The 12,881-nt window shown below is 54.4% G+C and overlaps 1 protein-coding gene and 1 long non-coding RNA gene across 2 annotated transcripts; one reads left to right on the top strand and one right to left on the bottom strand.

The window, feature by feature from the left end:
- Positions 1-5,765: 5,765 nt before the first annotated feature.
- LOC122372080 lies at positions 5,766-7,023 on the bottom strand. Its single transcript, XR_006254813.1, has 2 exons — positions 6,913-7,023; positions 5,766-6,558 (listed from the first exon to the last, which is right to left on the bottom strand). It is a non-coding gene; the product is annotated as an uncharacterized LOC122372080 (long non-coding RNA).
- A 1,376-nt stretch (positions 7,024-8,399) lies between these two features.
- On the top strand, positions 8,400-12,440 carry LOC122372074 (transient receptor potential channel pyrexia-like). The gene has a single exon (XM_043348947.1). The coding sequence runs from the start codon at positions 9,072-9,074 to the stop codon at positions 11,979-11,981; it is 2,910 nt and encodes a 969-aa protein (XP_043204882.1). The 5' UTR covers positions 8,400-9,071; the 3' UTR covers positions 11,982-12,440.
- Positions 12,441-12,881: the final 441 nt, after the last annotated feature.

Raw genomic sequence — 12,881 nt, 5'->3', positions numbered from 1 at the left:
ATTCGTTAGAAATAAGATGCTTTTTAAACGACTTCCTCATATAAAATCGGGTGCTGGGACCAATCTTATAAACGCTTTAGAATGGACAGGGCGTCACTGGCTAAAGTTTGGGTGCAGAAAACGGCTATACCTAAATGCAAAATGGTTTTCATGCATTTCAGTCAATTGTATATTGTCGGTCCCAGTGGCCGAGCTAAAAAAAAAAAAAAAAAATAGGTAGTGTTTTGCATCTTTTACGCCCTCAGAAACTACACCATCTATCGAAGTGGGCGGGCTTATTTGAATGGGAGGGCGCATTATGCACGAATCGAGTGCTTTCGTTTATTTTGGACTGTATTTTACCACATCCACTGCTGGTATCACTATTAATATTATCTAATGCCGTGAATACGACCGCATTCCATTTATAAGATTGGGCCAATGGAGTCGCGCCCCGCGAGCTCGGTTTTCCGCTGGGCCGCTACAGGCCAGGAAGTCGGTCTTCGCCTGAGGGCAGGACAAAGGTCAGCGAGGGAGCGCGGGGTCAGCCAGGTATCGCCAAGTGCCGAGCGGATGCCGCTCCCTCCCCTCTCTTCCCCTCTTCTCCCCTCCCCACCTCGGTATAGATGGGGAGGGACCGGACTGCCAATGACATGCGAGCGGTCAAGGCCGCTCGCGCGGCAGCGACCCTGGCGGCCGGATGCCGCAACTGGGATTCAGCCAAGTTACCGATTCGCCTCCTGTGGGAGAGCCAAACCAGGGGACATACTTTTTAGATATACTGTACTTTATGTCACCTATTATGAGGAACTTTGCACTTTTAGCTTTCAAACGACCTATTGAATGTAGCATTTGGAAAAGTAAACCGAACAAAATATCTCCTTAAGAAAGTGGCCTTAAAGAGGAAAACATCCCATTGTTAAGGATAGGTGCAATTGACCTCATGGGCTGGTTCAATTGGCCCTCGCATCGGGGTCATTTGAAACGGGCGTAGAGCTGTTTTATAAGCATGCGTTTGGCAGCAAAATATGTTTGAAACATAATTTTACATATCTTAAAATAAAGCCAAAAGAGCATATTTTTTCATGGCATTGTGCATTTTTCGATATGACAACTAGATCTCGCTGTGCATGTCAATATATAAAAAGTGGTTCAACTGGCCCCGCTCTCCCCTACGCATCGTGTTTCTCTCTCGATACCTACGCATCAAATTATATAAATAATTTTACCTTGAAAATTGAACGGTCAGTGATAGATTCTAAGGGGCATTATGGGTTAAGCCCCTTCGCAGACCCCGAAATTAATGAAATGTGTAGCATTTCTTAAAAAGAAAGAAAACGCTTTTATTACCAGAAAGAAAGCTTTTATTAGGTACAAAGTTTGCTTGAAACTGAACAGCACTGCATACTGCATAAGGAATCTCAATCCAAAGTTGTTGTTTTTTTTAATTCGGAGAAACTGTCAGGGTTATGCCCTCCGCAGCCTCTGGGACTGCACCTTTCTGGATCCGCCTATGTAAACGGCTATGAATTGAACAGTCGGCTCCTTTCATGTTACAACCTGAACGAAAAAAGTCATGTTCCACATTGGACGGTCCGTATCGTTTAGCTGACCACATCCAATTTGTGTTCATCGTTCTAGCATGTCTGTATTCAAAGTTATCGTCAAATAACTGCTAGTTAAACTTCATGCCCTGACGCGACCATTGACCTCAGGGGCTATGACCTTCGCCGGATCTATCGGTTCTCTATACAAGCCAGGGCCGAAGAGGTGATTCAGTGCCCCTCCCTCCTCGCCGTTTCGCCCGCGATTGAACTGGAGGTTCGCCGAAAACACGACCGTATGCGCCATTAAAGTTGCAGCGACTAGTGTCCGCTGTAAAGGTCTCAGTGACCTCTGAAGTAAAGTGGCTGCCCAAGGTACGGGGTTCAGTTTCTGGTGGATCACTTCACCAAAGATTATCGCAGAGCCGCGGTTTTGGCATCATCGTGTTAAAACCCGCGCCCCGTAGGGGGGGGGGGCCGAAACGGCCCCTCCCTGTCCTTTTCCGTCGATATCTCCTAAACGGCTGGAGATATCGCCACGAAATTTTCAGGACCCCTCCGGGCATCAATTTTACACATTGTGACCAATTTTTTTTTCAGAGGCTATGATAGGTTGGCCACAAATGGCGTCAGAATGACGTCATGTTCTGTCATTTTCGACCGAAAAAAGACCTTCGCGAGAAGACCTGTCAGGCCTACAGCTTTGAAGATACATAAAATTGATCAAGACATAAAAGGTGTAGAATTGACAGGGCTACACAACTGCTACAGGGTCACACAAAAAAAGCGGTCATCACCAAAATTTGGATAACTTCGGAAGTTTTATTCAGATCATCACCAAACTTCGGCCACTTTAGGTCACACCTATGTAGCAGACATCCACCAAGTTTCAAGTCTTCACTACGAATACTTTTAGTACAGTGTGTGTTTTACGGACGCTCCACAATGTGCTCCAGGTGAGCGCCCCGGCGCTGCAGGGCGTAGGCACACCTGCATCCGGCGGTCAAAGTTGCCGACAACCCGATAAGAATAACGTTTCAGGGGTAGCACACCCCCTGAGCACTGTCTCCAGAGGCCATTGCACTCTGTAAAGTGCACAGCCATCGGGTTATCGACAACTTTGCCCGCCGGATGCAAGTGTGCCTACGCCCTGCAGCGCCGTGGCGCTCACCTGGAGCACATTGTGGAGCGTCAGTAAAACACATACTGTACTAAAAGTATTCGTAGTGAAGACTTGAAACTTGGTGGATGTATGCTACATAGGTGTGACCTTAAGTGGCCGAAGTTTGGTGATGATCTGAATAAAACTTCCGAAGTTATTCGAAATTTGGTGATGACCGTTTTTTTTTTGTGTCACCCTGTATCTCGGATTTTTGAAATTTTTGAGTTTTGACCCCTAAAATCAAAAAGCATTTTTATGGATATATTAGCCAAAAAATCCAAAACATTTTTAGAGTTTCGAAAAACGGAATATATGTGATAGTAACTACCGTCTTCTATCCACATACCAAATTTCAGATGGATACCTCGTTTTTTGGCCAAGTTATAGCGAAAAAACTGTTCAAAAATGATGACGGCAAATATTCAAACTCAATTTTTGGCAATTCTAGACCTCGAAAAGCAAAACAAGGACCACCATTAGACTCCCCGTGACGAGCTGCATCGAATCGATACCCATTTTATGCAAAAATATCACTTTGAAATTTGACCTAATTTGACCTGACCTTGACCTGACCTTCACCAAAACGTGACCTAGGCTGGCCCCAAAGGCTGCCTAACCCACATAATCGCATTTGTCATGTAAAATGGACCATAAAACATGTATCACACGACACTTTCATATTGTGACCCCCGGTGACCTGACCTCGCTGTGACCTGACCTGGTATCAGTGACCTCAGATAAAGAACGATATTGCGAAAAAACGCAAACACGCAAAAAAACGCGCGTAAAAAAAACGCATAGTGTAGTCAGGCCTTTATAGTCGCCCATTGAATTATTGCTAGTAACGTGAACGACCTGAACCTGGAGACCTTTATGAAAAATTCAAGATACCTATTAGAGGTGGCAAAAGATGAAAATTTTGGGAACCAGACTCGAACCAGACCCGGCTGGACCTTTCTGGAACCAGTCGGACCCGGTCTTAGTTGGAATCGGAACCAGTTGGACCCGTTCCCCAAAAGTCAATTAATACAAACTACTTGTAGGTATCATTAGTGGCATCATATAAAACAGTCTACATATTTCCAATTGGGAATACTCATGAGCTACTGTGTGCAAATAAACATTCACTTAATTCACTTCATATTTGCAATAATGTGTAGTGTGCAAGATGTATAGTTTATGGCAGGACCCGGTTGGACCCGTCATAAAATTTCCAGGAACCGGTCTGGACCCATATGGGTCCAGACTGGTTCTTTGGACCGGGTCCTCGGGTCCACATTTTGCCACCTCTAATACCTATTGAACTTGTGATTACTCTGAGTAGGTTACCATGCGCTTTGAATTTTATCTTCCTGTATGATATTCCCCGTTGTGAGGTTGCGACCGACATTTAGGACCGCGCAGAGATTTACTCATGGCGTCATAGAGTGGTGACCTAACCTGACCTGAAAATGCGGTTGTCATAATATCCGGCTCAAATGAAATGTCAAAGTATGCCAACTTTCAGCTATTGCCGATGCGTCCCAACCAAACAATCGCGAAAAAAGACGTCGAGGGGCGGCATCAATCCCTCACCCGACCAGGATGTGTTAATCTTCGTCTGTATTGTTGTTTTGCCAGCCGCTAGCGCACAGGAGGGTCCGTTGGACCCGTCCCTGGCCGTTCAGCCCCTGATCAAGTTAACCCGGCCGGGCCCGGGGGTAATCCCAACCACCGCAGCCCGGGGAGGGGCGTTTTTCGCCCCCCCCCCCCTCCTGTCTAACTCCGTAAATAAGGGAGTTACGGAAACAAAAGCGATACCAAACGAAAGGTCCTTACGAGACGATTCTAAAGCACCTAACATTTTTTACCTAAGGTCAATTTTCAAGGTCAGAGGTCAAGGTCAAAGGCAAAAACCGGCACATGTGTAGTGTTCTCAAAGTTAGCGTTCTAGAGGACGGCAGGATGCATCAAACCGGCAAAATTGGGTGTCAAACGAATGAAGAGAATCTGAGAATTCCGAACCTGTGCTCAAAATCAAAGGTCAAGGTCAAGGTCACGCTCAAAATTGTCCTCAAACTTTGCATTTTTTCGTACATCTTGCGTGCTAACTTCCAAGATGTTTTGAAATGTTTTGAGGCTTATCAATTCCCTATTTGTGGTTAATCTTACGATACAAGGCTGCCCAAAGGTCAAAGTCACAGAAAAGTATCCTTGCTAGAGGCTATTTCACTGATTCAAGTTAGTAATAATAAATAAGACAATTTTGCCATCCAGAAGCTCTAAATGAAGGCTTAGAGGAAAATAGATGCTAGATAAAACTTGACCTTTTCCAAACAAAATATATCATTCGACGCGGATTGACAAGACGAATGCGATGGTACCACTGTCGTAGCTCTAGGACCATTTTTGTCGAAGTTATTTGCGAAAAACTAAAACCACATTTCGGGGTCGTTGACCTGACCTCTGACCTCAGGTTACCAACACTATTTTTCTATTTTTCTCTAGGACAAACGCTACACAACCGTGCTCCTAATTTGTCTTTAGCTCTAAAACTCTATTTTTAGCAGCTATTTGAAGTTTGCGTCTGTGACCACGAAGTTTGCCGTGCAGGGGTCTTGAAAAATCGACCCTGTGACGTCATCAAGGGGGCTAGGTCCAAATTTTTTACTTCAGACGATATCAAATTGATTGGAGAAAAGGTACCGAAAGTTTCGCTTTCCTATCCCTAAGCGTTCGGGAGCTATCGCAAATATTCGCCAGGGGGGGGGCGAAAAACGCCCCCCGGGCCCGCGAGGGTTAAAGCTTCGCGAAAAAACGAGCGTATTGTCCCCGACGAAAGGAAGCCGATGCTACCCAATTAAAGGTCCTAGGACAGGAGAAAGATGGTGGCACGGTCCTCTCGAGCTTAGTGTGATCCTTCCTTGCAAACTGCCGGCTGGCTCAACAGGAAATTGGAAGGCAAACGATAAGCTGCCTCCAGTCTCGAAGCCTCTGCCACCGAATGAGAAAGGTACAGGCCATCAGGACAACATAACACAAATCAAGAGAGGAAACGGAAGAAACCAAGGCTTTTGTCAATAGCGATTTACAGTAGGAAGAACAAATTCTTACTTTATTCACACCGAAAATAAAATACCCCACTACATACAGGCATGTACACATGCGGCAAGGGTAGGCGAGAGCAATTACCTTCCTCGTAAACCTTTCTATTTATTTCCAAACCAAAACGACCAATAACGAGCTCAAATGCAGAGATTATTTTATGCCACAGATCGCGCCTGATGATTCTGTTCAGCAATCCGAGCCTGCCGGCCACCAGCCCTCCCCAGTCGGCGAAATAAGCACGCAACAAGACACAACACTCACACCCACACTGAGGTAAGAAGACGACGCCACGCGCTCGGCACTCACCACACCGCACGCTCACTGCCATCTGGCGGCTGAGTCCACAGTTTCGAGTGACGGCTGCCGTCACCAGGCGGCCGGCGAGCCGCGAGAAGACGAGTCGGCTGGCCGGCGCCGGCGGTCGAGACCGCCCGTCGGCCGCCTCCTGGACCCCCCAGCACTGCCCAGTCCGTCGGTCCGTCCCCGCACTCCGTCCCAGCTGTCCCACTCACCGCTCCCGGCTGTCCCGTCCCTGTCCCTCCGCCGTGGCTCCGGTCGAGCGCCGTGCCGTCCCCTCCGTCCGCCGTCCGTCTCCGTTCGCGCCGTCCTCCGCCCTCCGTCCGTCCGTACGTCGGTCCGTCGTCCGTCGTCCGTCGGTCGTCGGCACGGTCCTCCTGCCGCCGTCGCGCGCCGGGCCCCGACTACTAGCCAGCGACCAGGGCGAGCGGCGGCCGGCCCGCCCGGCCCCAGCGATCGTCCTATCACAGCGCAGTTCCACGGGGCCGCCTGCAACACGTTCAACGACATCAAACACGGGACCATCCTCCGAGCTGCTTCATTTCCGGCCAACGCAGCACGCATGTTCCACAGCCGATTTAACACTCAGCGGAGCCGTGAAAAAGAAACCACGCGATAAATCTAACGGGAGGTTTACCAACCTGGAATCACATTGGGGTACCAGCGCGTTCACGATCAAAGGAGACTAAAAATTTCAGCACCGTTGCTAATTCACAGGTCGTCATGTTTCCGTGCGTTGACACATGGTTGACGGTACGATATACAGGGGGTGGACGGGGCCGGCACCGGCGCACGGGGCCCGCCTGCCGCCACCGCCGGCTGGCCGGCTGGAAGGACACGCACCAGTGCAGCAGGTCCTCGGGCCGGCAACACCACTCAGCACTCCTCTTGACTCCGCCGCACGCAGCGCGCCACCTTCTTCTTAAAATTGGGAAAGTCCTCACGCCACTCTTTCTGCAACGGAACAAAGAAATGTCGGTTAGTATCAGCCCACAAACCACAGGTCAATCAATACTATCTCACAAGTTTGACAACTGCCCATAGTCCGTCTTGTAGTTAGGCGAACCATACGGATCCCTTGGTCCACAGCGTCTATGCTCGACTGATAGTCGGCCTGGTCAGAATTATCGGATTGGACCACCTTATCCAATAACTACTGAGTCACTAGTCAGAGCAAACGCAGAGGGGACGGGACCGTCAAAACATCCGTTCTGAGACGACGACACGCAGTGGGAAACCTAACCGATTTTCTTCCGATAGCATAGTCGACTGCGACTGTGACGCTGAGGCTAACACGTTAGCACGAACAAGAAAGTTCTTTCGTCTTATACCTGTCTAGTATCTAAAAATACAAATTAAACTTTGTACGCAAAAGCATCCGCCGATAACTGGCACAAATTCTCCCGAAAGTACTTAGTTTGCGCCTCGTCTCTAATTGTTTGTCTTATCTAATTAATCATAAAAGTTAATCGTCATGGGTCAGCAGGTCAGCAGCGAACAGCTGCGAGTTACAGTTGCCCGCCCTGATCCGTTAAAAACTGGCCACTCCAGCTATGAAGTCACGCTGGTGACCTGAATTAAACCCTGTTTCAAAAGCATGACTGCCAAACAGCGCTACGTGCATGATACTGAGAATTCGGTTAAAGAAATTCATGCGACGTTGCATTGGAAGGGAGTTAAGTGGAGTTTTAGCGAAACATCCCCCCATTCTATTTCTACGTTCTCGTTGCGCACAGCATACTGCCGTCGGTGCAACCCCACAACCCAACAGAAATGGCGGTGTCCGTCCGTCAGCGCCTGGTAAGTAAGTGAACGCCGAGCGGTACCACAGAACAGATGGTGGGTGGTTCCCCATTTACCGCTTCCCGTGACCCGGAGGCGCCTAACGGTACGGCCGGCTCGCACAGCGCACTCCTCCACACTCCGGCCCGGCGCTGCGTGTGAGGTGGACTCTGCTCGACCTTGTGTGTCAATCGTCCGCGTGGCCCGGTGGGGTGTTTGTCCAGTCGGGAGGGGCGCGGCGCGTGGAGGAGGCATGCCAAGACGGTCGGTAGTCTCGCCCCCACTGTCAGACGCAAACACCGCCGCGTGACATGGCATCGTGGCGTAACGGTGGATTGTGGTTTCGGATACTTCAGTGTCTATTCTGACGGGTGTGAGAGAGGTGGCGTTCCATTCAGTGTCCAGTGCCGATAAGCAGGTAACTGAAATGACATCAGAGACTCCGCAGAAGAAGGTGGAGCTGGGGGCTGACTGTATCCGGCCGATAGCGGCGGTGTGACGGGTGTGCCGGGAACAGTGGTGACAGTTTAGAGTGGCGTCGCGATAGTAACCGGTTCATTGGTTCGGTAACCTGACGGAAGGCCACGGTGGACAAGCGGCACTGGCGGGAGGCATGGAGACAAGAGACCGAAAAGAAGCAGACAAGAAGAGCGCAGAGACTGAGCAGGAACGGCCAGAAGAAGCACGACAGACAAGAGCAGAAACCGAACATTGAACAGGTCCAAAGACAGCGACTTCACAGTTCATAAAGCAAAAGGTCTCTCTACTTATCCTACACAACATTCGAAAAAGCAAAGGTCGGCGTTAGCCGTTAAGACATGCGAATAAGGACGAAAAATGCGAACAACGCATAAATGTTAGACAGCTATGTCTGTCAATGTGGTGCTACGGCCTGGTAGTTGGCATAATATGGCACAGCCCCCGACACAGCCTTACACGGTCCTGTGTGCTGCATCAAACCCACACACCGACCAGCGTAGTTCCGAGTGTATGAAGTGGTCCGTGCGTCAGTGTACCGACAGAAATGGAGAGCCAACGCGACACGATAACGGCTCGATAGACCGGCGCGGCGGCGACTGAGTCAGGCCGGTACGTGTCAGTTTGCGCTGGGAGCGCCGATAGCGTGCCATCAGTCGACCGAGGAGGCGCGCAGAGTGACAGTGGAGGCGGCGGACCTGTCTGAGAGTGTGTAGTGTGTTTCGGTTGGTGTCGGAGGAGTCATGCAGCGGGCTCCGGCGCTGCGGCGCACCGCCGGCCGCCGCTGTCGGGACGAGCTGGACAGCGCCGTCGGCGGCGCGCTCAGCCCCCAGGAGCAGCTGTTCCGCGCCTGTATGAGCGGCGACCGGCGGCGGGCGGTGCGCGCGCTGGAGCGCGGCGCCGACCTCAGCGCGCCGCTGATGGCCGTGCCGCTGAAGGGTCGGTGGCGCGGCGTCACGCAGTTCCGACCCAACCTGCTGCTGCACGCTGTCGTGGCCGCCGGCGACGTGGCGCTGACGGCGCTGCTGCTGAGCCGCGGCGCCGACCCGCGCCGCGCCGACCCCGACGGGCGCACGGCGCTGCACGCGCTGGCCGCCGCAGGCCGGCTGGACGCCACCACCACGGGCCGGCTGGCGCGCCTGCTGGTGGCTGCCGGAGCCGATCTGGAGCAGACGGACAGCGCCGGCCGCTCGGCCTGTCACCTAGCCGCCGGCGCCGGCCACGCGGCGGCGCTGGCCGCGCTGGCGCAGCTCGGCGCCGACTGCGGCCGCGCCGACTCGGCCGGCAACAGCCCACTGCACGAGGCCGTCCAGTCGGGCAGCGGACTGACCACGCTGCTGGCGCTGCGGCTCAGTCCGGCCTGCCTGCAGCGCGCCAACAGCGCCGGTCGGCCGCCGCTGGCGCTGGCCGCCGGACCGGACACGGCTCGACCGCTACTGGCCGCCGGCGCCGCGGTGGACGCGGCCACACTGCTGGCGCTGCTGCAGCGCGCGCCGGACGCCGTGCCGGCCGCGCTCGACAGCTGCGTCACCACCAACGACGCGCCGCTCGAGAGTAGCACGCTGGAGGTGAGCGTGACGTTCTCGGCCTTCTGCGGCGGCTCGCCGGCCACCGAGGACCGTCTGCTGGCCGCCGTCGTGGCCAGCCAGCAGTTCCACCTGCTCAAACACGACGCCGTCGAGCCGTTCCTGCACGCCAAGTGGTGTCGCGTGCGTCACCTGTACTACGTCAACCTGGCGCTGTGCGCCGCGCTGACTCTGATGGTCAGTGGCTACTGCTGGGCGCGCCTCGGACGGGCCAGTGACGGAGCGCAAACGGCGCTGGCTGTCGGTGTGGCGCCGCTGGCAGCCATCATGGCCGTTCGGGAGGTTTTCCAGGTGGTGCACGACCCGCACCAGTACGTGCGCAGCTTCGAGAACTGGGTGGAGGTGCTTCTGCTGATGCTCATTGGCGCGCTGCTGGCGGCCCACGGCGGCACCAGCGACCGCTTCCACTGGCTCGAGCACACCGTGGCGTGGACGCTGCCAACCGCCTGGCTAGAACTCACGCTGATGCTGGGCCGGTTCCCCACCTTCGGCGTCTACATCAACATGTTTGTGAGCGCGGCGCGCCGGCTGATGCTGTTCGTGCTGCTGCTGACGCCGCTGGTGATCGGGTTCGCGGTGGGCTTTCACGTGCTGCTGGGCGCGCCGTCGACCGGCCAGGACGATGTCTGGGGTCCGTTCATGACGCTGCCAGTCTCCCACATCACCACGACCATGATGATGGTCGGGGAGTACAACTACGACGACGTCTTCCTGGGCTCGGGGTTCGGCGCCAGCGCCGGGCCGCTGCTGGCGCTCTTCATCGCGCTCATGTCCATCATGGCGGTGAACCTGTTGATCGGTATGACGGTGGCCGACACGCGCGGCGTGTTCCGCGAGGCCAAACTGCAGAGCCTGCGCCACACGGCCGTCCAGGTCCTGCAGGTGGAGACGGTGCTGCGCTCGACGCTGCTGCGCGCCCTGCTGCCCAGCCGGCTGCTGCGCCGTCAGCAGCAGCGTGCCGCCGTGCTGCCGCTGCTGCGCGCGCCGGCCGCCGGCGCCCAGTGCGGGTTCACCGCAGCGCGCGGCGCCGTGACGCTGGACCCGCAGCCAGAGGACGACCTCAGTCCGGCCGTGTTCCGTCCCAACAGCCGGCCGGAGCGGCGCACCGTGTACCTGCGGCCGTCCGGCGGCGGCGCGCTGGTGGCCAGCGGTCTGCAGACGCGCGGCTGGATGCAGCGCGGTCTGCTGACGCTGCTGCGGCGCCGCCAGCAGCAGCCGGCCGACCAGCACCTGGAGCGGCTGCTGGACGCCCTGCTGGCCGAGCTCAGCCGGCCCAGCTCCGTCACCGACGAGGAGCTGCTGGTGCTGACGCGCGCAGCCTGGGCCGAGACGCCCTCCGGCGTCAGTCCGCCAGAGCGGGCCCCCTGGGCTGAGCCGTCCTCCGCTGTCGCAGCGCCGCCCGCGCCGTCTCCGGGCGGTGTCCTCCAAACGGCGAGCTCTAAGACAGATCGGCTGCCGCCAGACCCGCAGCTGCCACACCCAGTGGACGGTGGAACAGCCGGAGAAGGCAGAGGACAGGAGAGGCCAGCACCGGACTCGGCGCACGCAGTGGACGGTGGAGCAGCCAGAGAAGGCAGAGGACAGGCTAGTTCAACACCGGAGCCGGCGCACGCAGTGGACGGAAAAACGAAAGCTGGTAAGGGACAGGCAAAGCCGGTGCCGAACCCACCTGAGTCGGACAGGGCAACCGCCAGCAAACACCCAGCACAAGACAGTCGGATATCCAGCACACAGCCTCGCCCACCAACCGACACACCACGCGTCCGGAAAACAGGGGACCGCCTCGGTGCCAGCCCTGACGCTGCGGCCGTGGCGGGGACGGGGACGGGTCCGCCCCGCCGGCCGGGTCGGGCCGAGCGCCGCCGAGAGCGCTGGCGGAAGGAGGCTCTGGCGCAGCGGGACGCCACCGTCGCGCTCTGTCAGAAACTGAACACGGTGCTGGTCAGTGTGGGCGACCTGTCCAGGAAGGTCACTACCCTGCAGCGCCGGCTGGCTGTCGGTGACGCGCTGACCCAGACGGCCGCCCGGAACAGCTCCGTTCAGCGGCCGGCTCCTGGCGTCCGTTAGTGTTAGCCGCACGGTGGTAATGGACTGAACGTTGAATATTGGTGGTAGGAGGTGGACCGGATAGCTGCTGCCTCCCATGGAGGTATGTTCAACACTGCGATGGACGGCGATGAATGCGCTCACCAAAGAACAGAAATATCAGCTGGACAGCTCCACAATTAATCGCAGCTGAGTTCAGTATAAAGATGAGGAACTAAGACACAGTGTATGGCCTTTGGTCAGAATTGTGTGAGGTATTGGTGACTGTCCAAAACTGCGTGTCGACCAGATGTGCCCGGCCGGAAATGAACTGCAGTTTTGTAAATGTGATATTTTTGTATAATTGAATTAAGACATTGAATTTGACAATGTCCTAGTATGTCACCGGTTAAATATAAATTTTGATGTTTGTGTACGTCGATTGATACATAGAATCAAGAATGTGCCTGAAAGATACCTTTGCAGTAGAAAACTAGACTGTTTAACCCGCGCCCGGCTGGGGGTCCTGGATTTCCACGCCCTGCTGGGGGGGGGGGGTGTTTGAACACCCCCCTTGTAACTCGGCTCCTGGGCCACGTAGCGATACGCGGAAGGCGGCGTTCGAAAGAGCGTCAAAAATAATGACGGAATCACTTTGGTCAATTTTTTGGTCAGGTCAAAGGTCAGGTCACCAGAGGTCATTGAAGGCAAAATTTCGCCGATTTCCAGGTCGAATGTCGAAAATTTCCAAGAAGCCAACGCATAACTCGAGAACCAATAGAGCTACAGCGCCGCGGAAAAGCGCATTCGATAGCCCTATTAAAGCCCTTTCTGAGTAATTCTCTCAGATTTGACCTAACGTCAACGGTTTTGCCTACAGGGGGCAAAAACTGCAAAAATAGCCGATTTTTTCGGAAACAGTTTTTCTGCAATAACTTTTGA

This window comes from Amphibalanus amphitrite, unplaced genomic scaffold (genome assembly GCF_019059575.1).
Source record: "Amphibalanus amphitrite isolate SeventyFive unplaced genomic scaffold, NRLGWU_Aamphi_draft 001312F_arrow, whole genome shotgun sequence".
Lineage (NCBI taxonomy): Eukaryota > Metazoa > Arthropoda > Thecostraca > Balanomorpha > Balanidae > Amphibalanus > Amphibalanus amphitrite.
The sequence above is the reverse complement of the archived record's forward strand: the minus strand, read 5'-3'. Positions and strand labels throughout refer to the sequence as shown.